The 25,405-nt window shown below is 40.6% G+C and overlaps 2 protein-coding genes across 2 annotated transcripts; both read left to right on the top strand.

Moving 5' to 3' along the window:
• Window positions 1–3,873: 3,873 nt before the first annotated feature.
• Window positions 3,874–5,431, top strand: gem (GTP binding protein overexpressed in skeletal muscle; the record flags this gene model as incomplete). The annotated part of the gene is made up of 4 exons (XM_083893908.1): window positions 3,874–4,231; window positions 4,481–4,557; window positions 4,832–5,036; window positions 5,148–5,431. 4 exons carry the CDS (start codon window positions 3,874–3,876, stop codon window positions 5,429–5,431), a joined length of 924 nt encoding a protein of 307 aa, XP_083750034.1.
• Window positions 5,432–10,387: 4,956 nt separating this feature from the next.
• Window positions 10,388–24,983, top strand: cdh17 (cadherin 17, LI cadherin (liver-intestine); the record flags this gene model as incomplete). Its single annotated transcript, XM_083896101.1, has 18 exons — window positions 10,388–10,435; window positions 10,822–10,917; window positions 11,711–11,848; window positions 11,939–12,074; window positions 13,001–13,159; window positions 14,210–14,362; window positions 15,761–15,966; window positions 16,284–16,415; window positions 16,517–16,667; window positions 17,527–17,736; window positions 17,823–17,899; window positions 17,983–18,171; window positions 18,356–18,600; window positions 20,496–20,626; window positions 21,234–21,452; window positions 21,545–21,655; window positions 22,762–22,878; window positions 24,898–24,983. 18 exons carry the CDS (start codon window positions 10,388–10,390, stop codon window positions 24,981–24,983), a joined length of 2,604 nt encoding a protein of 867 aa, XP_083752227.1.
• Between the last annotated feature and the right edge of the window lie 422 nt (window positions 24,984–25,405).

The raw sequence follows: 25,405 nt of genomic DNA on the forward strand, positions 1-25,405 counted from the left end.
TAGAGGCAAACAAGGCAGAGCGTGTTTCGCCTGAATTTTTGGTGGGTTTTAGACGTGGGACATCTGTGGTCGTCTTTGTTGTGTAATAACTGGGTCTCTGGATGTTGAATGTACCCTGATGCATGTAACAGTTGAAGGGCTGCAACCTTTCAGGGGGTGTGAAGTGCATTGGAAACAGTGCTGTGGTTATGCAAACACCTGAATTCAATTTATTGATGCCGGTACTTTTAGAGTGAGCTGCACATGGACATAGCACTGCCTCGGTCTAGGTGCTAATGTCTGCATTGAAATATACTCACTACTCCCTAGTACATACGGCTGAACAATGTGCTGAAAAATCTGATCTTTTTGCACTTTTCTTATATCTTTTTCAAGTCCAGCCGTACTTCAGTATTCAGTTTTAGATTTAAGATATGAATGGTTTCCAATTTTTCTTTATATTGGAACATGGAACAATCAAAAATGTAACCATACAATTAGTATATACAAGTATATTGATCTAATAATCGATATTACAAGTGAAGAGATCTAAAAACTGATTACAATTCCTCCTCAGAAGGAAATAAATGCCATGGTGGCCCACTGCACAAACACACTCAATCGCAAATCTCATGGTTGAAATGGATTCATAAACAAAGAAAAGTTGTTTTAATCCACCAACTGACTGGCAGGTTAACCCTGGAGCGACTCGCATCGCTGAAACCTGCAATACCTTAACCTTAAAAAACAAAGTCCATGACAATAAAGAGACTGAAACCAGTAGCAACTGTCACCAAGCAACTTACTTATAGCTATGACCCTGGCCCCGGCTTTAGAAAAACCTACTGTTTGTTTCAGAGTAATCACTTTCTGAGTCACAACCATTTGCTGTTGGTATGGGACACGTGCCTGACAGACAAGCGTCACTTGTCCAAGCAGGGTATTGATTCGAATCACTTCACCAACAGTCTCGGTGGCCATGTGACAGTGGATGCATGAGGTGGAATTTGTCAGTCTTTCCTTGCAAAGCTGCTCGCGGGCTGCCCTGCCAATATCCCTCTTTTAAAGCCCGCTAGCTCAAAGACCAGACGTTGGGATTGAATGAAGGACTTTCTACTGCTGGTTTATTCTCTGCATGTATTGTAGCTGGTGAGACATCTGGTATTAACCCTTAACTCGTTCATTCAGTGTGAGAATCATTGATGCTTTTCGCTGTGTGTTGTTGGAGCAAACGGAGGCATCGATACTGACGGGGCTGTACTTCGCAGCTGTTTCTGTGCTGCAGGACTTTGACATGTTGACTCTAGGTGTGATCGCACTAGACTGGATCCACTTTATTGTCGGCAGACTAATCTAGATGAAACGGGTAGGCTGGCAGAGAGGAAAGCTGTGGCCTGGTCTGTTTTATGTCAACATGTGACATGTGATGTTCAACAAGAGGTGGAATCTTCTGCAGCACTGACATGAAGATATGTGGTATGGATTTATGGCTGTAGCACAAATGTTTGTTTAAAATGTAGAGTGTACATTTGAAATATCAATGACTGTTACATTCAAACATTGTCAAATGAGCTGCAACAAGCACCCCCTCTCAGCTGAAGAACACATTGTTTCTGTTCAAAGACCAAACAAACACAAAATAATGACATAAGCGACAAAAGTTACGCACTGCAGCTTTAACAGAGACCGTGTACAGATATTTTCATTTCAGACCATTTCAGCAACAGACAACAACATTGACTACTTCACAACATGACGACCAAACAGAGGCAGTATAATAACAAACAGTCGACAACAAACACAAAAATCACTAAAAGCTATGTGCTTCAGCGTTGAGCAAAAGTAGAAATAAAAGAGGTCACTCTTCAACTCTGCAACCACCTCCTGTCATCAACACCCTGCCAATCTGCAGCCAGCCAGACCACAACAACACCACCACCCCCATCCACCCATCCACTCCTCCACACCCTGGTCCGGCTCCAGCACTTAACAAGGATTTAATGTCTCCCAATCATCTGTCAGCAAAGACCAGATCAGAGCGGTAATACAGAGCAGCAGGTCCCGGTCCCTGATTCCAACGTCCTGAAATAACAACAGCAGTAAAAGCGTAATCCCACATTTACTGTAATAACTCTCCATTTCTCAGTCTCTCACACACACACACACACACACACATGCACACAGTGCTTACTAAAATGAAAACCTCTCTGAGTGAGGACATGATGTGATGCAGGGTCTCTGTGTACATTGCGAGATGAGTTATTCACAACAACTGCAGGTTTCCATCACGTGAACGATATACTGCTCTCTGACACGAGCTGCCTCACAGTATACGGATCAGTCATAATAGACATCGTTTTATTTGATAAACAATATGATGTGTTGATTTACTGTGCAAATGGTGAATGGTCTGTATTTTATAGCACTTTTCTAGTCTCGATGACCACTCAAAGCTGCTTTACACTACAGTTTTTTGCCATTCATGCGCTGCCGGTATCAGCTGTCAGGAGCATCGTGTGGTCAAGTGTGAAAGACGACTCACTCTTCTACTTGGTTATGGGTCTTTCTACCCAGAGGAATGATATCTTGCCTCGTGATCGAAGGGTTCACTGGTTCGAGTTCCTGCCAGGTCAAGGGCAATCGCTGTGCATTGTGGGAAATGTAGTTTATGGTCAACACACTCCTTAAAGCAGCATAGACCTATTTTAACACAGATTTTTAAGACCAATGAATCACTCGCGGCCCACATTGAATGACGTGGCGGGCCACATCTGGCCCCCGGGCCTTGAGTTTAACACGTGTTCTAAATTGATCCTGGCTACAGTGGGGTGGGGGGGGGGGTCACCTCAAGTTCCAAGTTAGAGGGTTCTGCCAGGAAGAGCATAAAAACACCTCTGTCAAATCAAATGTGCAGATCTGCTGTGGGTCACAGCTAGAGCTGTGACTAACGATTATTTTTGTAATCGATTCATCTGACGATTATTTTCTCGGTTAATATTTGGTCCAGAAAATGTAAAAAAAAACCTTGATCAGTGTTTGTCAAACCGGGAAATTATGATCTTATTGAATGTCTTGTCCACAAACCAAAAGGATTCAGTTTGAATTATTTCTTTGTTGTTTGATGTGGAGCAAAGAAAAGTAGAAAATATTCACAGTTAAGACGTTGAAACAATCAGAAATCTTGTTTTAATAATGAGAAAAGCTTCAAACCGATTAATCGATTATCAAAAGAGCTGACGATTAATTTAGTAATGATTAATAATCGATTAATTGTTTCGGCTCTAGTCACAGCTGAAAGACAAAACAAGTACATGTACTGTGTGGATGGCTGCAAATAAGTATTTTCATTACCGGTTTAATGATCAATGTCATGGATAACAGTGTCACTGTTTGAGTCATAAAATGTTCCGAACAGGTGAAAATGTGGCTGAGTGTTTTCAGACCTCACAGTGACGACAAGAACAGCCTCACATGGGAGTTATTGGAAATCGAAAGTGTCGTGATGGGCGAAAGAAATGAAAGAAATCGTCATCCCCGATCCCCTGGTCCAGCTCATGTTCACCACCACAGTAAACAGCGATGATGATGATGATGATGCTCCTCTTGTGTGGCCCTCCCTCAATCCTTCCTCCTCTGTCTATAAAGCTCAGGGAATCCCCATTATCATCAGAATACCGGAGACTTTTATGAGACCCAGCCACCAGAGACCTGCTCCTCCAGGATCATACATTTGTTTGATTTATTTATCTTACATTCTCCTCTTCCAGATGTGGAGTTCAAACTAACTTTTCCGACTTTACAGAAACGCGTCACTTGTTTTCAGTGTGTAACCCGACCGCGTTCCGTCAGTTCAGTCAGTTCAGTCCGTTACGCATCTCTTTCTTTTTTGGCACCATGATGTCCACGGTGCGCCGGCACAGCCTCCGCCTGCAGACAGAGCTGCACCGCTGGAGCATCTGCGACCCGGGCAGCAACCTGCTCCCGGATAACCTCCTGGCTCGGGTCCCCGCCTGCATCGCCCGCTCCAAGTCCTGCACCAGCTCCGCGGGAGAGTCGGACGATAGCCGCGGCAGCTGGTCCTCCTCCTCAGACTCGGTCATCTCCACAGACTCCGCCGGGGAAGCGCTGGAACCCGGGAGACCGTACCGCGTGGTGCTGTTGGGGGCCAACGGAGTTGGGAAGACGGCGTTCGCCCGGATCTTCGCCGGGGCGGAGGACAGCATGGACACCGATGAGTGCGAGCTGTGTGGAGGTGAGGGGAAAAAAGCTTCTACCTTCACTGAGTGAAACATAGCTGATAAACAGTTTGTTTTAGTTTTATAATGGATGCTGATTTTGTGTACAATTTATATAATAACACTCAACTTACATTCATTTCTGACTATTTCATGTGATAAAACTAATTCTAATCTATCATTAAGTTCAAAACTATTATTTAAATATGGAAATGTCTTGATTAAAAATGTAAAATGTCTCATAATGTTTTTATGCACAATTTCAGATGAAACATGGGAAAAGATGATTGAGGTGGACGGAGAGTCTGCCACTGTAACTCTGCTGGACACGTGTGATACAGAGGTGAGACCCCCCCCCCAAAAAATCTATTATAACAAGAGGTAGACGGATAGATGTACTTAATTTATCACAAAACTGGGAAATTCTTTCTGCACAAAGAAGAAACTATACAAACATAAGTAAGAATAAAATGTATAAATCACTAAAATATGAGATTACAATTCACCACTGTACAAAAACTAAGGACCAGAGGACGTGTACATTACTCTGACTGTCTGCATATACAGTATAAAGCTGTTTTCTTCTGTTTAAAACTGTGTGTGTGTGTGTTTTTCAGACTGGCACTGAATGGTCTCAGGAGTGCCACATGCAGACAGGCGACGCCTTCCTGCTGCTGTACTCCATAACTGACCGCGCGTCGTTCCTGCGAGCGTCTGAGCTCCGGATCAACCTGCGCCGCTTCCGTCCGGCTCAGCACACGCCGATCATCCTGGTGGGGAACAAGTGTGACCTTGTGCGACGTCGAGAGGTGTCGGTCACTGGTAAGGACAAAGCAATGATCCCTTTTTGTGTTTGTGTCATGAAATCTTGTGTGTCTATGTTTTTTTTTTTTCATGCACGTGCAAACCCTGACCTTTGACTCTCTGCCTCAGACGGCCGCGCCTGTGCTGCTGTGTTTGACTGCAAGTTTATCGAAACCTCCGCCGCCATGCAGCACAACGTGTGGGAGGCCTTCCACGGCATGGTGCGACAGCTGCGTCTGCGGCGAGACTCCAAAGAAGCCAACAAACGCCGCAGGCACACGAAGTACAACGCGCGCCGCGAGAGCCTCCCTACAAGGGCCAAGCGTTTCCTCGACAAGGTGGTAGCGAAGAACAACCCCAGCGTGGCGTTTTGGCTGAAATCTAAGTCCTGCCATGACCTGTCGGTCCTGTGAAGAGCTGGTGAACGGTCACGAGTGTTTGAATTCGTGGACGTGAGCTGGAGGGGACGCCTGCTTCTACAGGGCTTAACGCTGGGTGATTTAAACCCAGACCTCACCGTGTCCACATGCAGCCTCAGCACAGCAAAGACGTTGTGGAGGAGAGGTGGTGCACACGTCTCTGTGTGGCTACGATGACTGAGCGCAGTCGATCAGACTTTGAGACAATTGTCTGTCATGAAGACTTGGAGGGTGTTGATAAACTGACACAGTTTGAAACAAAGACATTATTATTATTATTATTATTGTTTTATCCCTCCTGCCGTATTTGTCCATCCGATTGTCTCAGCGCTAAGTGGTTTTTGTCTCTATTTGTTTTTTAATATATATAATGACCAATGAGTTGCTACTTTGACGTTATTTATATAATGTATTATGTATTTTGCATTCGTTGTCAATAAATCCCAGAATGAAAATGTATTGTATTTTGCTACTTGGACTAGTTTAATTGTTGCTCGATGAAATAAAGTGACATCATCGTGACCTTTTTTCTGTTTGATTCCCTCTCTACACTGGCTAATTAGATATAACCGTGGATGACTCAGCTTTGTCACAAAAGAGGACGCAGTCGTACAAACACAGAAATGAAGTGCAGCAGCGCAACCGATCTGATAGGAGATGAGTCATGAGGTGACGGCGACACTGCAAACTCAATGAGTCCTCTTTGTGTGAACTAGTTTTTGCTGCCTCTCTGGGACATTTTCTGGTGCAAACACTGACCTTGGCAGGACCAGTAGCCCTAGTGGGGCCCAAATCCTGGTCCTTAAGAGGCAGAAAGTAGGTTTAAAGTTTGAGGTAAGTTATTATTTGTTGTAAGTTGTTATTGTTCTTGGTGTTTCACAGCCAGTATAGTTGCCTTGTCTTCTTTCCCTTACCTTAACCTTCACCCTTTGTGTTTACATTAAGGTTAGGGAGAGACATCAACTGGTTAAGGTTGAGGTTAGTGTGTCCAAATAAATGAAAGTCGCTGCAGTATTCTTACAAGAGCAACTGTGTGAGAGAGAGAGTGACACTGAACAAATCCATCACCAGACAAATATTCATTGTCAAAGTGGCCAAAAGGAAGAAAATGTGTTGCCAAGGTAACATTCAGAGCAGCCTGGGGAGCAAGTGTGTGTTTGTTGTGGAGCGTTATGCAGATGGTCAACGTTGGACAGACGATGTCTCTTTGCTCTTTCTCTCTCTCTGCCTGCAGCCTGTATGTTTGTGTGTTCATTTATATGGACCCCTGCTTTACATCATGGACTCACTTCCCTCACAATGAACAGCTGAATTCGCTGAGTAGTCAGCGCTGCAGTCACAGGCTCCTGTGAAACAGTGACTCATTCGCAGCCTGTTTCTCGACAATCTCGGATTTGCTGTGCTGTTTTCGATAGCAGTCTATAGCTTTTGCACCTCACTTCTCTCAGCGCGGAGGCTAATCCCACTTTATGTGCGTTTAAATCATAATAGTATGTACAAAAATCTCAAGGAGCTCAGCCAGTGTGACCTTCACATTCTTTTCACCAATGACCTTTTCCTGTGATTGCTCATTTTGTCCTGGCAGCAAGTTCTTAGAAGAACTTGTTCCACTCATGGAGGTCACTGTGTTCACGGGAACCTTCGGTGAATGAACCTTGAGGTGAACGTCCTTATATGGGCAGGCGTGTTCCTCAAAATCATGACCGATTAATTGGACTCACCGCAGGTTAGCGCCGGTCGAGGTGCGGAGACATCTTTAAGACGATCAAGAGGAATATGACACACGAAAGTAACTTACATGATGCCACAGTTTTTACCTTTAAAATAATTCAAATGGAGCAGCAGCATGAGTAACATTTCAAACAAGTGTAAGGTTACATTTCTGTTGGTGCCGGATTACTTGGTTGCCGTAGGGCAGGGGCGTCAAACTTATTTTCACTGAGGGCCACATCGGCATAATTGTTAGCTTCAAAGGGCCAGATGTAACTGTCATAGAGAATAAATGTAACTAAATGTAACCAGATATTATGTAAAATAAAGCTAACTACTCCGTAACATATTGATAAATAACTTTCTGCATTTATTACTTATTCAAGTTACACATATGACGCATTATAGATGTAACCTGGTCCGCGATGGTGATGCCGTCACTTTGCGGGTAACGCAATCGCCATGCATTGTGGGAAATGTAGTTTATGGTCAAGGCACGCCTTAAAGCAGCATAGACCTATTTTAACACAGATTTTTAAGACCAATTAATCACTCGCGGGGCCACATAAACTGACGTGGCGGGGCCACATCTGGCCCCCGGGGCCTCGAGTTTGACGTAGTGTGCCGTAGGGCAAAGGGCCCATTTGCAGTGACACAGGTTTGATTGATGGTCCTGTCCAATAAAGACAAAGGACACTTTCTGATAATGATAAGCATTATTACTTTACATGCTTTTTCGAGGTGACAAAGTTGATCAAAAACCAAGATCATGAGCTGGAATCAAAGCAGCTGTTTATTTTCACGTGTGTGTGTGTGTGCTTTGACCTGATGACCCCCCCCCCATAGCTTTGCATTATTATGAGGCAATGAATTGTCAGTGTGATCTGTTAGTTCTATTGTCTACACACCCACACACACACACACACACACACAGCTCCTTATCACACTCAGCAACTAATGGAAAATCTGCCAGGAAGCACTGCTTAGGTGCAGAGGTCAAAGTCTGAACCAAAATTCGAAGCTTAGATGCCGAGCAACACATTTCCAGAGACATACGCTTGCTTTGTTTCAAATGTTATATACTTGTTTCCTAATTCAAACGCACATGCAGTCGACAGAAAGCAAATCTCCTGTGATACGGTGAAATTCCCCCCCAGCCGAAAACAAATAATACACAAAATCGGGCGATCAATTAAATAGTGTCTGAGGAATTGTGTTAAAATCATTCATCGGAAATGAGTAATAATGGATTTATCTTTTTATGATACTGTATGTATCACTGACTAATTCTTCCTGTCTCCTTCACAGCAGTCAACTTCTCACCCATTGGCTAAACTCCCCGTGAAGGCAGGGTGATTAGACAATCATTAGAGACAATAAAACATTGCTGGTTAGCTCTGGGTTAACGTTTGACAAACAGGATGTGCTGCTCAGATCACTCTGTGGAGTCACCTATACTTGATCTCCCCAGGAAGGTAAGTGGACACGCTCTCTCTTGGCTCTCTGTCTTGGATTTTCTTTTTAGGTATTTGGAGATTTATGTTTGTTGTTGTGTTTGAGAGTGGGACACAAACTGGACTGCATTTGCTGATCCTCACAGTTGGATGTTTTTAAAAAAAATGTTTTTTTGAAGGAGTGCTGTGATCTTGATTTGACTTTGGCCAGGCCATTTGTTGGCCGAGTGTCAGCATTTCTGACAATCAACCACTGGCTTTTTTTCTTTTTGGTTGATCTTGTCGCCAGACACTAGTGGAAAATCACTAGGACACTCGATTTGACTTAAGAGAAGCTGAATTCAAAACTGAAAGTCGGCAGTTGAGAAAGAGAGGGCCTGCAGTGCCCGAATCATTGTGTCATTCACCTCCATCAATCCTTTTGTTGGACAAACCGCAAATTATTCAATGTACAAATTATCTTCCATATCGGACGTCAGTTACTTCATCGTAAGTCGACGTTAGTCACTTGCCAACGCTGCACCTCTTTCAGCTAACGCAGAGTTTTTCCAACTAAAATACTGACAAACGATCGTGGAAAAACATGAAATGTAGTTGTGCGTTCTGCTCAGAGGGGAGTGTCAGGCGGTGAGATTAAGTGTCAGGTCGTGTGCAGTGCAACAAAAAGGTCATTACCTTCAACTCAATGTCACCTTCACTCTCCCGTCTGACTTCAGCCCTCACTCTCTCTCTCTCACACACACACCTGTACAAACATGTACGTGCTCCTCATATACATGTTTCAATTGATTATTTTACAATGTCACCTATGAATGAAGATATGAATGAATATCAATCTTTTTCTGTTGTTGTTATCCGAAGCCTTGAAGATCATTCTTACAGTACCCTATACAGTAAAGATGTGTATATATATATATTTATGTGTGTGTGTGTGTGACAGAAAAAATCTAAAATCTACACACACACACACACACATATATTCCCTAACCCTATACCCAACAACACTTGTAGATATAATGTATTCCCTAGCCCTTTACCCTAATCTTAACCATCACAACTGAACCCTTAACCTAACCCTAACCCTAAAAACTGGCAAATGTCCTTGCATCGTATGGTTTTTAAGTTTTGTTCCTCACATACAAGCATGGACACACCCATATTTTCAGAAAGGGCATGCAAAGACATACCTAACCCAAAGCTTAACCATCACAACTAAACGTCCTAACCCAAATATAAGATACTTTCCGACTCTTACAATTAAGCCAGGTATTAATCCATAAAGGATTTTGGCTGATCCTCACATTCTCAAAATGTCCTTGCTTACTATGTTTTTTTGGTATTAATACACACATAATATGTGTGTTCCCTTTAAATTCCTTGCGCTACACACTAGACTAACCTTTGGGCTCACGGGTCATAGTCACACTCACTGGAATAGGAAGTGTAACACGTTAATGTAATAATGTGAGATTGTAAAGCTCCTCTCTCAGCCTGGTCGTGTGGGCGGAGCCACACTTATGTGTGGGCTCAAAGTATGAGGACAGAGAGTAGATAGCACACACACGTGTGTTAACTATTTTCCTCCTTGTGTAATGTTTTTTTTTTTTCTTCACAATTTTGTCAGAACATGTTGGTTCTTCCCTGCAGTATGAATATTTGTGTTATGTAAATGTTTGTGATTTACACCCTCCTCTTCATGTCGCCTTTCTGCCTCCTCCCGTCTTTTCACATCCTCCGTCCATCTCCTCGTCGTCCTGCTCCTTCTCCGCCTTCCCAGACTGTGATCATGACATCCACGGTGCATCTGTTGTTGCTCCCGCTCCTGCTCAGCGCTGTGAGTAGCACTGCCAACTGTCACTGCAGCCCTTCGATGCACATTTGTATTAATGCTCATATGCGTGAACCTGCTAAAAGGTCTGTGAAACAGTTTGTGTGGATTGTGTGGATGAATCCCCTTTGGTAACTCATTTAAAATGCTAAACCAAAGTGACAAAGTTTCTGCGTCTGTAGACTTTGCTCTTGTGTCCCTCAGCGGAACATAAGAACGTCTCCACTTGTCCAGTAAATGTGGTTCAATAAATAACTGCCCCTTTAAAACCTGACCACAGCAAAAAAAACAAAAAAAAACGAGAAAAGTGGGCGTCAGTGAGAGAAGTTCCATTTTCTCTTTGCCTCTGCTGTATTCAGCGACCTTTGACCTTTGTTTCTGTGCTGTGATAGGCTGCTGGGAAGGATCTGGAGGAGAAGAAGGGCCCGTTTGAGGACACCATGCTGGATGTGCCAGAGGGAACGCCAGTGCCATATCCCATGTACCAGGTACTACACATGCAAGCAGCATTCTTTTGTTTGTTTGTTTTACAAAAAAAAAAAAAAAATCTTTTTTTTCACGGACTCCACATTCTCAAAATAAGATAAGATAAGAGAATCCATAGTTTGTCCCACATGGTTACAGCAGCCAATCACAACAAGGTAGAAAAGTAGAGATAAGGTAAGGAAATAAAGACTATTAAATAAATATGTGCAAGAACAAAAACAAATGAAAACAAGATAAACGACAAAAATAATGAGTAGTGACATAATACTCACTACCTTAAATAATTACTCACAATCTATACTGTTTTACTCATACAGTACTCATTAATACACATAATGAGAAACGTTTGTCAAAATGATGTCAACAAAAAGATAAATATCTTATGTTTAAAGTAGTAAGTTGTTTTATTTTTTTTTAGATAGTAAGTCAATAGATTATTCAAATTACATTGAGTTATTTTGTTATTATTTTCAGATATGAAGCCATTACTTTGAATAAATATATACTCAGTATACTCATTTGCAGATTACCAGTTTCTTGTACTTCATACTTTGCCTTCATGGCAGTTTAAAGTGGGGTAGTTGACTTTTTATGGAACTTGCTTTACCCGAATAATTTGCTATTATTTTTCAAATTATGACTGTATGTTTAACACGTTTGACAAATATTTTTTTTTTAAATAAAACCCCCTTAAGAAATGAGTATGTTTGGATTATTTGTTTAATAGGTATAAATAAAGTGCTTAACAAGAAAATGTAAAATATGAGTGTTTTCTTCTCCCTCTCATCTCCACAGTTCCAAATGACCCATCCAGGTGTAAATAACTTCAGGCTGAGTGGAGAAGAAAAGGATGTCATTAAAATGTCAAACGATGGTTGGCTGTACCTGGAGAAGCCTCTGGACTGGTCCAAAGAAGACAATTACATCATCAAGGTAATGTGGCGTTCTGTCGTCTTGCACATAAACAAGCTTGGAGTTGACACCCACTGCTGCCACCAATGACTCTTGTGTGAATGTGACCAGGTGGAGGCACTGGCAGGTGAAGAAGTGGTGGATGGGCCAATTTTTGTGACCATCAATGTTTTGGACGTCAACAACAACGCTCCGGCATTCAACCAGAGTTACTACACAGCGCTTATTAGAGAAAACAGTGCAGCAGGTATGTGTGTGTGTGTCTGTGTGTGTGTGTGTGTGAATACAGTATAACGTTTGGGGTCACCTATACAATTTTTTGTATTTTCCATTAAAAGTCACACTTTTATTCATCAAAAGAGTTGCAATATGAATAGAAAACATAGTCAAGACATTGACAAGATTAGAAATAATGATTTTTATTCAAAATAATAATTTTGCCCTTTCGTCAAAGAACCAGCAAAACTGCTAACATCATTGCACAAGGGTTTTCTAATCATCCAATAGTCTTCTAACGCGATTAGCAAACACAATGTACCATTAGAACACTGGAAATGGGCCTCTATACACTTATGTACATATTCTATTAAAAACCAGATGTTTGCAGCTAGAATAGTCGTTTACCACATTAACAATGTATAGAGTGTATTTATGATTCATTTAATGTTATATTCATTGAAAAAAAGTGCTTTTCCTTCAAAAATAAGGACATTTCTAAATGATCCCAAACTTTTGATTGGTAGATATATATATATAGAGTATATACCTAAATCCGTAAAATACATATTGTTATGTTGCACATTTTCACCTTTGGACTGCATAATGTATAATGTAACATCCATTAAGGGAAACCACTGTGTCTACAATCAAAGAGTGTTATGACTAAGTGTACCCTTCATCTTTTGAAGTAACAATTCAAATGTGACATTTTGGGTTTGAATATTTCACTCACAACAAACAAGAATGCAAATACAGAATGTATATGTGATTGTGTATCAATATCAATGTCAAATAAGATAAATTGCCCACTTCTAAAGGCACTGAAGGGAAAAGTAAAGAGGAAAATGTTTTGTTTTTCTATTTGTTCTCCAGTCATCTCAGATTTCCGCTGCTCTGTTTGACCCCCATCCAAAATCCAATAAACCTTCAAATCCATTCCATCTGTTAATCCAGGTGTTCCGTTTACCCGTGTGTTTGCATCGGATCTGGACGACACCGAGACTCCTAATGCTCACCTCAGATACAGCCTGTTCAACCAGCTCCCCAACGTAAAAAACATCATCCTGTTCCAGATCAACCCCAACACTGGAGAGATCTCCCCCACAGAAGAAGGTGCCACACACACACACACACACACACACACACACACACACACACACACACACATTACAAATATCTACCTCATGAATGACATATACAAAGAACTACTGGGTGCAGTACCATAAACTATATGCAGGTGGAGCCCCAGAGCAAAAAGGGCTGGAAAACTTTTTCGATTTTTTTTTTTTTTTTTTTTGTAATTTTTGGTCCAAAATGTTACAAAAAACGTGAAACTATACTATGTCGAACAAAATGTAAAAAAAAATTTAACCAAACATTTTGGTCCAAAATTTGCCAAAAACGTCATACTATACTATGTCATCCAAAATTTGAAAAAAAAAATGTACTCAAAATTTTTGGTCCAAAATTTGACAAAAACGTCGTCCAAAATTAAAAAATAAAAATTGACCAAAATGTTTTTTTTAAATTGACCAAATTTAAAAAAAAAAAATTGCTCAAAAATTTCTGGTCCAAAATTTGACAAAAACGTCATACTATATTATGTCGTCCAACATTTTTTTTTTTTTTTTTTTTTCTTTTTTACAAATTGAGTATAGCATGTTATAGCAACCTCAGGAAGTGATTTCAATGAAAACAAAGTGAGGTCCGGCCAAAATGTCCTCACTTCGTAAAAATGTCCTCACTTTGTTAGTTAAAAACCCTCACTGGTCCTCAGTATGTCGCAAGTACAAGAACACGCACACACACACACACACACACATACAAATGAATCCAGACACAGAAAATTGGTAAAATATATAATCTGTCCAGCTCTGCCTGTAATCTGACTATATAGTGACACTCTAAATCCAGATTAAACAGCTCATCTTGTGTGCTCAAGATTAACACTGGCCGGAGGCAGATTGCCTAATGTGTCGCGTGATGTCGATCACTGATTACTTTGAGTGAGAGCGATGCATGTGAGTGAATGTGAAGACATTCATCCTCACATCTGTGCTCTGAAAGTCTACAGGTTTTCCGAGAGGAGCAGAGAGAATAGAACGTGTGGGAAATGGAGTTTGTGGAAATAATGACGTTTGATTCCTGTTTGTCTTTGAACAGGGACAAAGATGCTAAAGGCCAGAGAAGGCATCAGGTATGGCAGGGGAGAAGATCGGAGCCTCGACTCACTGAAGACAAAGTTTAACGAATACTGTCCTGAGCCGAAGATTCCCTTTGAAGAAAACCCTTTCTTCACCTGTGTGGAGAGAGCAGGTTTGTCTCTCTGTCTGTCCTTCTACCTTTTGGATACACTTAGGGCCAATTCCAATTCCTATCTTAACCCTTAATCTTAACCCTCAAGCTCGACCCTTGATCTTAACTGGTCCTCAAAACCAAGTGTTGAGGGTTATTTTGTCACTTAGAAATGGGACACCCCTTAAATGCAGATACGTCTTCAGACTGTGGGGGGCAGAATAACGCGAAAAAGCTGCGTCCAGTCTGTCAACTCCAAAAAAGAAGAAGAAGAAGAACACATTTACGTCAGGATTATTTATTATCCGTGATCCGTTGTCAGTCAAGTTCTTAGGTTGTCAGTTAGTTATAAGATGATACTCATACAAATACCACAACCACGGACATATTCAGCTGACAGTTACCACACACCACGACTTATTGAAAAGTAAACGACAGCAAATGATCGCTTGTCCGTACCGGCCGAAAAAAGATCGTAAAATAAAAATAAATGTTACGCAACAATGACGTCAGTAATCCATAATATGGGCCTAAACTAAGATAATACAATGGTTTTCATAATTCTTATATCTCTATTAACAAAGAAAATACTTAATTTGTAGCGTACTCTTTATGCTGCTTTCGGCGCCGTCTTTGTTTTGTCAAAACACGCAATGCATTCTGGGTAGCCCTTGCTCCCAAGGGTGGTCTCAGAAAATCTCAATATTGAGGGCGATACAGCCCTTAAACTTGCCCCTCAACTTAATTTTTCTGAGATTCGGGACAGCACTTGCACTAGAGGGAGCGCGCATTTTTGAGATTGAGGGTTAAGATTGAGGTTGAAGCAAAGAATTGGAATTCACTACTTCTTTAGGATTCTCTTTGATTCTTTAGGAAACTATTGAGAGGTCGCTCATTCTCCCACAGTGTCAATACTCTTACTCTGTTTCCAAACCACCACCAAAATAGAATCAATTCTTCCTTGGACTTTAACCTGGGCTTTATCCTCAGGAAATGTCGTCTAAATCCGTTCTTAACTTTTGGAGTCCTGCTGCTCACAGACAGATAAACAACCCCGACAAATGCCAGCAAAAACAATTGGAAGATTTATATTTATAGTGCACATGTTTTCAACTTTTCTGCCATGTGGCATCTTTTATAACACTATTAATAGATGCACTTTTTGTGGTGTAAGGAGCCCTTGACATTGAGTGACTGACAAAAACAGTAATGAAAAAAGGAACTGTCTGCGATTAGTGCTGGTGGTGTGATTAATTGGGTTGTGTTGAGTAAGATGAGGTCAGCCGAGAAAATCAGTTAAGCCAAATCCACGTGACTCAGCTCTCCGAAATTAAAGATCCACCGAAAATGTGTTTGTTTTTTTTGCGTGCTGTGCTAATGCTTCTAACTGCAACCCTTCTTCCTTCTCTGTGGCGACAGAGGTGAGGAGGAGGAGCATGGACCCCCTGAACGACCCGGACTACACCCTGTTTGTGCGCGTGCAGGACCTGGGAGGCGAGTCGGAGTCGGCTCTGACTGGAAACACCAGAGTTCACATCATTGTGCAGCAAAACCTGTGGGCCAGCCCGGGACCCATATCTATAACAGAGCACCTGGATGTAGCTTATCCTCTGAAGATTGCAGAGGTGGGTTGGTATGAATGTATAAACACCTAAAAGGGGTAGTTTAGTGTGTTTGTATGAGGAACTGGCACATTATCACTACTGACTTTGTCACATACAGTAGCTGCAAGCATGGACAGAACAAAACATCCAAAAAACAGGAGAGAAAAGGGATAGAAACCACTTCTAACTGGCACATAAAACTGAATCTTGGTCTGATTAAGTCTAGGATGTTTGTGTCAGAACCTCTCTTAAAACCTAAAATATCCTTTTACGATGTAATACCTCTATCCTTTAATCAACCACCCCACTGTGGGCTCCTCATCTCTCTCTGGGTGCAGGTTCAGTCCAATGACCCTGATGCAATCTACAGCTTAGTGCAGAAAGAACGAGAGCTGAAATTCCCCTTCCAGATATCAGACGATGGGAAAATATTCCTGACAGAGGCTCTGGACAGAGAAGACAAGGACATGGTACGTGACACGTTTTGCTCACTTTGCTCAATAAAACCTCTGAAATAGAGATTAACTTCTAAGGATTATTCCTGAGCTGCTGCTGCTGGTTTTATTTTCAGTACATTCTGGTGGTGTTCGCAAAGGATAACAATAACATGGAGGTAGATCCACCCATGGAGATTCACGTCTCTGTGGAAGACGTGAACGACAATGCACCAGAGTGTGAAAATGAGGAGAGTGTGTTTGAGGTGCAGGAGAATGAGCCTGTAGGTAAGAAATATGTACGACATACAACAAAAAAGTTGAAACATGATGGGGTGTAGCATCCTTTTAAATGTTCAAATCACATGCAGATAAGAAGCTCTAATTGCTATACTGTATATATATGTGTGACTGTGTGTGTAATATTTAACAATATTTAACAAATTTAAGTTGTCAGAATGTTTACGGTCAAAGGTGATATATGTAAAATATGTACAGCAGCGGCCTTTGACGTGGCTTGGTTGCCACATTCTCTGAAACACATGGATACGCTTATTTGTGCACATTCACACCCACAAACACAACTGTCCCAACTGTCCTGCTTTATTTTTTTTATAAACCCTGACCCTGTTTGGTTAATCTTGCCGTGCGTCGGCTTCAGAGCACCAGTGATCACACGAGGAAAGAAGACGACGATAACCGACCACAAAAAACACGCATTATTACGCATTAAATGTCCACAAATAAGTGTATGAGAGAGCTATCTCCCATGTCTTGCTTCCTGTCTGGGAGGAAAGTGTCCAAACCATCATGTCTGTCTCAGTCTATCAGCAACTTCCTCTACTTTTCAAGCTATATTTTTATGCATCTCCACTGCAGACCACTTGTTTTTCCCCTCCCTCTCTTGGAGTTGAGACATTTTTGAGAGTGGTTGTGAGGCTTTTTAGATTTAATAATGTTCAGACACTGCTGCCATCCAGTGTGTTGCGGTGTTGTTGTCGGTGTTACTGTGCGGGTGACGCAACAAGCCAGTATTTCAGTTAACATACGTCCTTATTCTCTGATGACACTTCATGGTCATTTAATGTCTTCATATAATACATTTCCTACATACGGCTCCTGTAAGTTGTGGTTGTTGTGGTTGCAGGCAGCCTGATAGGACAACTGTTGGCCCATGACGACGATAAAGCCGGGACACTGAATTCTCAGCTGATTTACACCATCGTGTCTCTGCATCCACCTTCTGAGTCCAACATTTTCTCCATCGATGCTGCCTCTGGAAAAATCCAGGCTTTACGCATGCTGCAGAGAAAAGAACAACAGGTCTATCACCTGGACGTCAGCGTCAGCGACCCAGGTAACACAAAACGCTATGATGTTAGGTTCTGTGTAGGTAAGTTAGACCTGGAGGACTCTAAACCCTTTGTCTTTTATCTGTCACAGGTTTCAGCGTAACCTGTAAAGTCGTCATCAAGGTCATCGATGTCAACAATGAGATGCCTCTGTTTGAGAAGGCTGATGTGAGTATGTTAACATGTCCCTTTATTGCTGTTCTGGCTGATTGTCTTCGTGTTTCTGCCATGACGTGTGCGCCTGTGTTCAGTATGGCAGCCACGCTCTGGCAGAGGACATCGCGGTCGGACACACGGTGGTGACCATCCGAGCCACAGATGCTGACGACCCAGACAGCGGCAGCTCCCTGATCGAGTACCACATCTCTGCTGGTGACGACGATAAGGTTTTTGCTGTGGAGACGGACGGGAAAGGAGTTGGTCAGCTGGTCGTAGCAAAGGTGCAGCATCACCATCTTGTAATATGGGGATAATATTACAGCAATACTGTTATTTTCAGGTTTTTACTTCGTAATGACGATTACTTTCTGCCACCACCTGTATCATACCTTCACACCATATTACCATATTATGAAGTTGATTGATTGATCTGATCTGATCTTGAATGTTGTTTGACCCAAACAGCCTCTGGACTTTGAGTCCTCCGCCACCTACACGCTCCAGATTGATGCCCGTAACCCGGAGCCGCTGATGGCAGGTCTGGAGTACGGCCCTGAGTCCACCACCACCGTCACTGTGTCCGTCACCGATGTGGACGAGCCCCCGCAGTTTAGCCTGGACGTCCAGGATGTGACCGTGCCTGAAAACACCACCAAGGGTTCAGTGCTGCTCACTGTGGAGGCAACAGACCCGGAGGGCAAAGAGATCAGGTAAACACACTCACACACCAGCTGCTGAGCATCCCACTCACAACTGCTGTTAGATAAACATCTACGTTATGAGGCTCGACTCATGACTGGTCCTCTGTGCTCCCCGGTCTCCGTAGTTGTTTAACAGCTGTAATGGTTGACATGTTCCTTTATTAAAATAAAGATAACTCAGGTCCAATCCCATTTCTCCACTTCAAACTACAACTTAATTTTGCACGGTCTTGTGTAGGTGAAGGGATGTCTCTTTTCCCTTTGAGCAAAGCATTTCACCACACTTTACAGAAACATTACTACAATTCTCTCTTTAAGGAAACGTGTAGATAAAAATGTCTCTTTACATTGCATGACAAAATAAGGTTTTTATAAATGTTAAATAATGTGCAATATGTTATGCTTTTAACAGTGTATGTGAGAATCCTGCATATTAATCCAAATTCCAAAAAACAACTAGTGCAAAGAAGTTACAAAAACATTTTTTTTTGGCACAGCTCACGTGAGAGAGTTATGGCAGGCCATTTTAACATTTAATAGCTAGACTGGATATGTATTAAAGACATCTGTTATTCAATTCCTCCTAGTCAAAAAGAACATTTCACATATCCACAATGACATTCTTCTTAGGACAAATGATGTCACTTTTGCCATTCATGTGTATTGGGCTTTCAATTTCAGATACTCACAACGTCATTCTGGATATCTGCAATGGAATTCTTACTAGGAGAAACTCCCATTTCAGATATCTTCAATCCAATTGTTACTAGTCATGATAACATTTACGGTAAACTGAAGTGACGTCATTTGTCCTAGGAATAGGACAAATAGGATAGGATAGGAATAATGACATTGTGGATAGGAAGAATGTCATTGTGGATAGGAAGAATGTCATTGTGGATAGGAATAATGACATTGTGGATAGGAAGAATGACATTGTGGATAGGAAGAATGTCATTGTGGATAGTAAGAATGTCATTGTGGATAGGAAGAATGTCATTGTGGATAGGAAGAATGAATGTCATTGTGGATAGGAATAATGTCATTGTGGATAGGAAGAATGACATTGTGGATAGGAAGAATGTCATTGTGGATAGGAATAATGACATTGTGGATAGGAAGAATGTCATTGTGGATAGGAATAATGTCATTGTGGATAGGAAGAATGTCATTGTGGATATCTGAAATTGAAAGCCCAGTACACATGAATGGCAAAAGTAACGTAATTTGTCCTCAGAAGAAAGACATTGTGGATAGGAAGAATGTCATTGTGGATAGGAAGAATTGAATTACAGATATCTGTAATACATATCCAGTCTAGCTATTAAATGTTAAAACGGTAATAACTTCTCATAGGGCCGTCCAGTTTTGTAGGTGAAGATTGCAACCACTATCCCTAACCTGGGTCTTGTTTTTCCGTCCAGTCTTTTTAAAATTGATAATAATAATAATAATAATATAGGGTAAGTGGTATAAAAATAAAGCAATAAATGCAATAAGCATTTGTGATTAATTCACCAGTACACCTTCACCCCTTACTTTAAAATGTATTCATATCAAGTTTTATGTACACATCATGTATTATATTCTTAGTGTATTTTTTTTGGCGGTAACTGATAAAATAAAATAACGACATGCTGTAAAACCTGAAGACTTGAAGGTGTCCTTTAAAAAATACTGTGAGAGACACTGTGTCCATGTTCTTCTGTACTTGATGAGCCGGACACAAAACTAGATGTTCTGATGAAAGTAGAGAGAGAACACAAACACCCCACACACACACACACATCGCTTGTAACTTCCAAACTTCCAAACTTCCAGACTATTTGGTTGTCCTTTCATTAGGTCAGTCGGTCCCAGGTTTGCGCTGCTTTGTGTGTAAATCGTTGTCGTGTGTTGTGTAGTTATAAGATGGAAGGTGACACTCGTGGCTGGCTGGAGATCGATGCTGCCACAGGACAGATCAAGACCAAAGCCAACCTTGATAGAGAGAGCCTGGATGCCTTTGAAATCACTGTTACTGCATTTGAGAAAGGTGAGATAATACGGACACGCACGTACATGTAGCTGCTTCTCACTTTTATACACACCACACGAGATAGAATATAGAACTAGGTTGTGTCATATTTAGTTTGTTGGCAGAAATTAAACATATTACAGCGAAGGAAACATTATTTTAGTTAGTTAATTAGATTACATTTTGGATTTTGCAGCCTTTCATATGTACTTTAGGCAAGGACCTCGCTTTACATCGGCCACCATTTTACACCACTGTGTTCCTACAGCAGCACAGACAGACAAACCAGTCTGTGAAGTGATTCAAATTATTACAAATGAATAATAGTAAGATCCTTTCCGGTATGTGAAAGCCACCGTAGTTCCCTGATGCACTTGGGAAACAAAGGGGCAAGTAATGTGTTTGTTGTAAACTGTAATCTCACCTTTAGATTATAACATTTCCAAATTCTTACACACTGAACCTTTTAGAAAGCACATAAACACAAAAAACCTGATAAAGTCTGTCCAAATAAAATCCAAACTCTTTCTCAATGATTGCTTTGATTATCTATTCACGTGACAAAACATGGCGTTTGACCTTTGAAAACAAAGAAGTTTTGACTCCAGACTCTCTTTCTCTACAGAGAACCCAGAGATGTCGTCGGAGCACGTCATTTCTGTGACTCTGCTGGACGTCAACGACAACTACCCCAAACTGACCGAGACCCAGGCCTTCATCTGCGCAGCAAAGCCTGAATCCATCATCATCAAGGCCCAAGACGGAGACAGCGCTCCTTTCTCCCAGCCCTTCACCTTCTCCCTGTCCAGGAAGTCACCCAACTGGGATCTGCGTAACGTCGACGGTACGTTAAAATAATGAAACCACCGATCGTGATAGAGTACGATGTGGGAGGAAAGACTGACTCCATCCTTGCTTCCGTTGGCCGTCATTCAGGTTCTACAGCAAAACTGACCCTGAAGAAAACACAAACTCAAGACAGAACCTTCACGCTCTCCATCGATGTTAAAGATAATGCAGGCATGGGAATCCCACAGTCATTCGAGGGTGAGTCAAAGTGATCTGAATGATGAAAGTATATTTATTAACATAAACTTCATGGCAGTTCAAATTTACAAAATATCAATATCAATCAGTAAAGAAAGATTCATAAATAAATATACAATTTGAGAGAAGATATTAACAATATAAAGATATTTCCATAATGCTTCTCACTGTGGAAAGTGCAATGGCACTAGATTATTGCAGAGGGGGGGGGGGGAATAGATATAGATACAGATATATAATTACAAGGATGTGAAGAATAGGCCAAACGTACAGATATTTGTTTGTTTGTAATAGAGAATCCAATCCAATCCACTTTATTTGTATAGCACATTTTAACAACCAAGTAACCAAAGTGCTGCACAACAGATACAAAACAGTAAAATAAAGAAAGTTAAAGGTGCATTATGTAATAAATCTAAAGCAACTGGCCATAAAATCCTCCTAATATGTCACAGAGACTCAGGAATAATGTTCATATAACAAACTGAACTCACCAGCAACAACAGTACAGACAAAATATTTGCATTAAAAATATATTTTGCAGACTGTAAATCATGTTTATGTTTTGAAATCATGTTTTGGCATGTGGCGCCACCTACCGCCGTCTACCAATCATTGCAGTCAGTAGAGTCTCAGCTGCCGAGCAACCACGGGTTGCCAGTTACGTCAAAAAACGAAACCCAAAAGACCTCGGTATTTTGAATTGGGAATTTAGTAACTGTTTTTGGCCACATTCTTACATATGGCACCTTTAAAGTTAAAACACAATAAATTAAAAGCATAGAAAAAACCATAACCATAATATCAGATAAAACACTGATAAATATAAGATTAGAGTCAAAGACAGACAGAGTCCGCACAACTTTCACACTGTATTAAAAGCCAAGGAGTAAAACTTTGTTTTTAGGCTAGATTTAAATGTATCCACGGTGGGGGCCATTTTGAAAACAGGTCTTTTGCCTGCCTTTTGGCACAACAAGACGCAGCTGATCAGCAGCTCTCAATGCTCTCGGGGCGTTATAGACATGTATAAGGTCAGTGATATACTGAATCATCTATACCCATTAAAGTCACTCCACGACTGCTCTCTCTTCTCCACGTTCCAGTGACTGTATGTAACTGCACAGAGTTGGGCTACTGCTACGTCGCACCAGAGGATCGTTCCTTCAAATATGGGATGGGACCCACCATCGGGATCCTGGGTGGAGTTCTGGGATTCTGCAGTAAGTCTCGCTTTTAACATCTTTAACAACTTTACAATACAGTGCAGTGACAGGATGGTAAGAGTGTAATATTATGTAATATTATGCAATCGCATTTTAACACTACAGTCATCTCCAAGTAATATCTTGGTAAAAAATAATTGTGATTATCTGAATATTATATGGAAATGACATGGTATATGGCAGTGTTTTTCAACCTTTTTTGAGCCAATGTACATTTTTTTCATTGAAAAAATCACGAGGCACACCACCAAACAAAAATGTTTTAAAAAATTATACTCTGTAGCCTATATTAACAATTTAGTCATTCTTATCAAAGTGTCTTGAATATTTATATCCATATTATTTGCAGATAATTAATTATTTGTTCTCAAAAAATGTTTTTAGACCAATTAGGTGAAATTGGATAATTTCCCACGGCACACGGCACACACACACACACACACATTCTTGTACTTGCTGCATACTGAGGACTGGGTTGCTGACAAAGTGAGGACCAGCATTTTCCACTTTACAAATCAACACAATTACAAATATCTACTTCATGAATGACATCTACAAAGAACTACTGGTTGCAGTACCATTTTTTCTTTTTCATTTTAGGTCCAAAATTTTGAAAAGAAATTTGACAAAAAAAATTTGACAAAAAAAATGTGACCAAAAAAAAAAAAAATTGGTCCAAATTAGAAAAAAAAAATTTGGTCCAAAATTTGAAAAAAAAAATTTGGTCCAAAATTTGAAAAAAAAAAATTGGTCCAAAATTTGAAAAAAAAAATTTGGTCCAAATTAGAAAAAAAAAATTTGGTCCAAAATTTGAAAAAAAAAATTTGGTCCAAAATTTGAAAAAAAAAATTGGTCCAAAATTAGAAAAAAAAAATTTGGTCCAAAATTTGAAAAAAAAAATTTGGTCCAAAATTTGAAAAAAAAAATTTGGTCCAAAATTTGAAAAAAAAATTTGGTCCAAAATAGGGGTGACCCAACATTTTTGGTCCAAAATTTGATAAAAACGTCACATATAATATGTCGTCCAAAATTTGAAAACAAATTTGAAAAAAAAATTTGGGTCCAAAATTTGACAAAAAAGTCTTACTATACTATGTCGTCCAAAAAAAAATTTTTTCTTGACAAATTGAGTATAGCATGTTATAGCAACCTAAGGAAGTGATTTCAATGAAAACAAAGTGAGGACCGGCCAAAATGTCCTCACTCCGTAAAAATGACCTCACTTTGTTGGTTAAAAACCATCACTGGTCCTCAGTATGCCGCAAGTACAAGAACACACACACACACACACACACACACACACACACACACACACACACACACACACACACACACACATCCAGAGTGCATGTAGGAGAGAACGTACCCAGCAATATATTTATTGTAAACACAATGCAAGGTGCCACAATGTAGAGCCAAACTGGGCTGAAAAACAAGGTCAAAAAATAGATAAATAAATAAATAAAAATACAGGGAATATAGAAAACCGCCCAGGCTGAAAAGAAGAGTGATAAATACCTAAAAATAAAAGCCTAACTATATAAACAAGTTCAATAAAAATGAAGCCCATATAACCCTGAACCAAAACTATTCGGGTTAAGTTCGCTGTGCATTCAACAACGTGACAGAAGAAGAAAACTCAGAAAACTGTTTCACATAACGTCCTTCAGGTGGCATTAATGTTCGTTAGTAATTCTACTTTTTGATGAAGAAAGAGTTCAGATCAGTCATTTTGGTTCTGATGATTTTTGAACTGCCTTTATGTTATTGTATTATATAATATCTTCTTATTATCACTCTATTACCATTGTCATTACCAAGCTGGAAATTGCATAAAAAATAAAATGATATTCCCATATTATAACCTTCATATCAAACATCATTACCACACTGTTGCCATGTTGTTATTGTAATGTAATGTGTTACATATCCATTACATTATGCAGTCAGATGCTATTCTGAGTTTTTTTTTTTTTAATGTTGTTGTTGATCAAGACTGCTTTTGTCTTTTTGCAGTTATTGCCTTCATCATAGTCATCAAAAAATCAAGCAAGGGCAAGAAGAAGAAAGGTGAAGCTGAGGTGGAGAGGCCCATGATGTAGAGACCAGCGCACGGGGCACACACACACTCATCTACATAGGACCTGCATTGACTTTTATTTATTTGGACAGCCTAAACGAAGCATGATCACTAACCTTAACCATAACCAGTTGATGCGTATCCCTAACTTTGACCTAACCGTGAGTCAAACCTTAGCCCTGAACGTCACCAGTTCTTCAGAAATAAAGTTCTGCCTCATTAACACCAGGTTTGGTCTCCATGAGGTCTACTGGTGCTGAAACACACACACACACACACACACACACACGCTTACTTTTGTGTATTTTTATTTTATTTACAAGACAGAGTTGAGAGCTTGATTAACAGGTGCTGTGCAAACTTAATTAAACTGTCAGGTGGTTCATGCTAATCACACATTAATGCACCTTCTCGACTTAATTTATTAAGACATCAGGCCCAGAC

Source organism: Microchirus variegatus, assembly GCF_963457635.1.
Source record: "Microchirus variegatus genome assembly, chromosome: 1".
Lineage (NCBI taxonomy): Eukaryota > Metazoa > Chordata > Actinopteri > Pleuronectiformes > Soleidae > Microchirus > Microchirus variegatus.